A 2,622-nucleotide genomic window follows, 5' to 3' on the forward strand; every position below is an offset into this window, starting at 1 on the left:
AAGGGATTTTTAATTTCATTAAAAGCACAAATAGAGAGATAGATCCATTGTGTAAAGGTCACTTCTATATATTATTATAATTATTATCCATCTATTATATATATATATATATATATATATATACATATATAAAATGGTATAAGTGGGGACGTGGATCAGAAAGCAAATTTACGTATTTTTTTCAAGTTAGTTCTACTAGAAAAACAAGTATTGTATGCATATACACAACAACTTAGAATCGAGGTGTTAATAATGCTACTCATTAAGCCTGATTTTGATCATCACTAAGCTTTAAGGGGTTGTTAAAAGAATATGATCATTGATGAGAGTGAAAGGAGTAAATGAAAAGGTCGAGAGGAAGATGGAAGAGGATCGGCCGCCACTACGGTGAGGTCGCGAAAGGCTGGACGGGGGCGAGATGATTCTCGCTAGAGGTTGAAGAAAGGTTGGGGAAGGAGGGACTAAACATGTGAGTTTTTCAAATGGTCATATGACTCTTGGAGGACTAGGGTAAAGTAAGACGCGTCAGGGACTAAAAGTGATAAGTCGGCTAAACTTTTTTTTAAAAAAATTCCTATATATACAACCGACTTCAAAAAAAAAAAAACAACCAAACCTCATTTTTATTCTATATTTCTCAATTCAAACACAAATAATAACATATTTTCATCATATGGATCCATTATCCTCATCATCGTCGTCCGAAGAGACTTCTTCGGCTTCTGAATTTTCATTTCCTTTTTCGTTGTCGGATTTATCCACATGTAGTAGCCTACCTTTTTGCAAAGTGTTCTTGACGCGGTTGAAGACAACAAGGCAAGCTCCACCGAAACCTGCGCCTACATCGAGCGGTTTCGGGTACGAGCTCACAAAACTCTTATGCATGACTATTTTGTTGAAGAAACGAAGTTCGACCCGGTTTGGTTTCGTGAAAGATTTCGAATGAGTCAAATGTTGTTTTTAAAGATTGTTAGTGATATTGAGCAACGTTACGTGTACTTTCTAGAGCGTGTAGATCGGAAGGGGGTTAAAGAGTTTTACGGCCATACAAAAATGCACATCCGCGGTGGAACAATTCGGAACGGGCAACTCTCCAGATAATTTCGATGACTACTTGTGCAGGCAGCGAGAAGGTCTCGCGAAAGCCATGATCATTTTTGCACCACGATCATCGAGTTATATCGTTGCGAGTACTTACGTAGGCCAACTAGTCATGACATTGCACGCTTGTACGAAGCGCATGAACGGAGACACAAGATTCTGGGAATTCTAGGTAGTCTTGCTTGTACGCATTTTGTTTGGAGAAATTGTCCTAAAGCGTTGAAGGGACAATACAAGAGAAGTGATCATCCATACCCCACGGTTACGCTTGAAGCCGTTGCTTCACAAGAAATGTGGATTTGGCATGCTTTTTTTGGTCCTCCAGGGTCGCTCAACGATATCAACGTTTTGAATCAATCGACATTGTATATGAGGGAACGAAATTCGACGGCTCCTGACTTGTCTTTTACCGTAAACAGTCGTCACTACAAATGCGGACACTATCTTACCTATGGAATCTATCCTAGGTGGTTGACTCGTGTCAAAGCAATGTCATATCCGATTGAAACAAATGTCAAGAAGTTCAAGAAAGTCAATAATCAGCAAGAAAGGATGTAGAACGAGCTTTTGGTGTTCTTAAAGGATAATGGGGATTTTTGAGTCGGTCAATGCATGCGATGACGGTCGACAAGATTACTAACATCGTGCACGCATGTATTATATTGCACAACATGATTATAAAGGATGATGGAAGGACAATATCACCGGTTCATATTGTGGATACAAGAATTCAAGTGGTTTATAACCACGATGCAGTGGATGAGATACAATTTGAAGATGTCCTTCGATATGATCTTGCAGAGCACGTTGGGAGACAAAATTTAGCCCATCTCGACGACCCGATGGTTCAACCAACACCGATTGCCGATTTATTTATGTAGTTTTAATGTTATTTTATGTTTTCTATCTTTAAATTTTTAATCGCTAATAAAATGTATGTGTTTTTATGTTTTGTATCTTTAATTTTTTAATCGCTAATAAAATGTATGTGTTTTTCTTTATATATTTGTTGAGTTCTAATTAAAAGGGTGATACGTCCCACAGTGTATCAATATACCAAAGTATATTGTACACATGATAGTTGTAGAGGGAGGGGTGAATACAACTTTTCTTGAACTTTACAAACTTTTAAATCAATCTTTTAAATAACTTTAATTCAAAAATAAAGAAAGTAAAGAAAGTAAAGAACAAGAATTAATAAAACAGTAAAGCAGAAATAAGACATTCTTGAACACAGATTGTGGTTTTCAAATGTAATCCTTTATTAAGAAATAATCTTTACAATGAATTACAGGGTTGTTGCGGAATAAAGATAGCCTACAGATAGCTAAACAACCCTATGGAATAACAAACAACAATCAATAAGTTCTAGCTTAAGAGAATCAGCCCAAGCTGATCTCGTACAGACTAAGTTGTGTGTAAGAGTAGAGAAACTTGTGTGAAAAATGATTCTCAGGAATGCCACACATATGCATACAAGGAGTGTAGCTTTTATAGGCGAAAGCTCCTTCTTCTCTTGGT

At 37.0% G+C, this 2,622-nt stretch overlaps 1 protein-coding gene across 1 annotated transcript; it reads left to right on the forward strand.

Moving 5' to 3' along the window:
* Nucleotides 1–942: 942 nt before the first annotated feature.
* Nucleotides 943–1,659, forward strand: LOC122601631. The gene is made up of 2 exons (XM_043774378.1): nucleotides 943–1,026; nucleotides 1,123–1,659. The coding sequence occupies exons 1-2, from the start codon at nucleotides 943–945 to the stop codon at nucleotides 1,657–1,659; spliced, it is 621 nt and encodes a 206-aa protein (XP_043630313.1).
* The last annotated feature ends 963 nt before the right edge of the window (nucleotides 1,660–2,622 follow it).

Source organism: Erigeron canadensis, chromosome 5 (genome assembly GCF_010389155.1).
Source record: "Erigeron canadensis isolate Cc75 chromosome 5, C_canadensis_v1, whole genome shotgun sequence".
NCBI classification, from domain to species: Eukaryota; Viridiplantae; Streptophyta; class Magnoliopsida; order Asterales; family Asteraceae; genus Erigeron; species Erigeron canadensis.

Coding starts and splice junctions, on each gene's coding strand:
- LOC122601631 (XM_043774378.1), top strand. CDS start 943: ATGAGTCAAATGTTGTTTTTAAAGATTGTTAGTGATATTGAGCAACGT. Junction 1,027..1,122: donor AGCGTGTAGATCGGAAGGGG/GTTAAAGAGTTT, acceptor CTACTTGTGCAG/GCAGCGAGAAGGTCTCGCGA.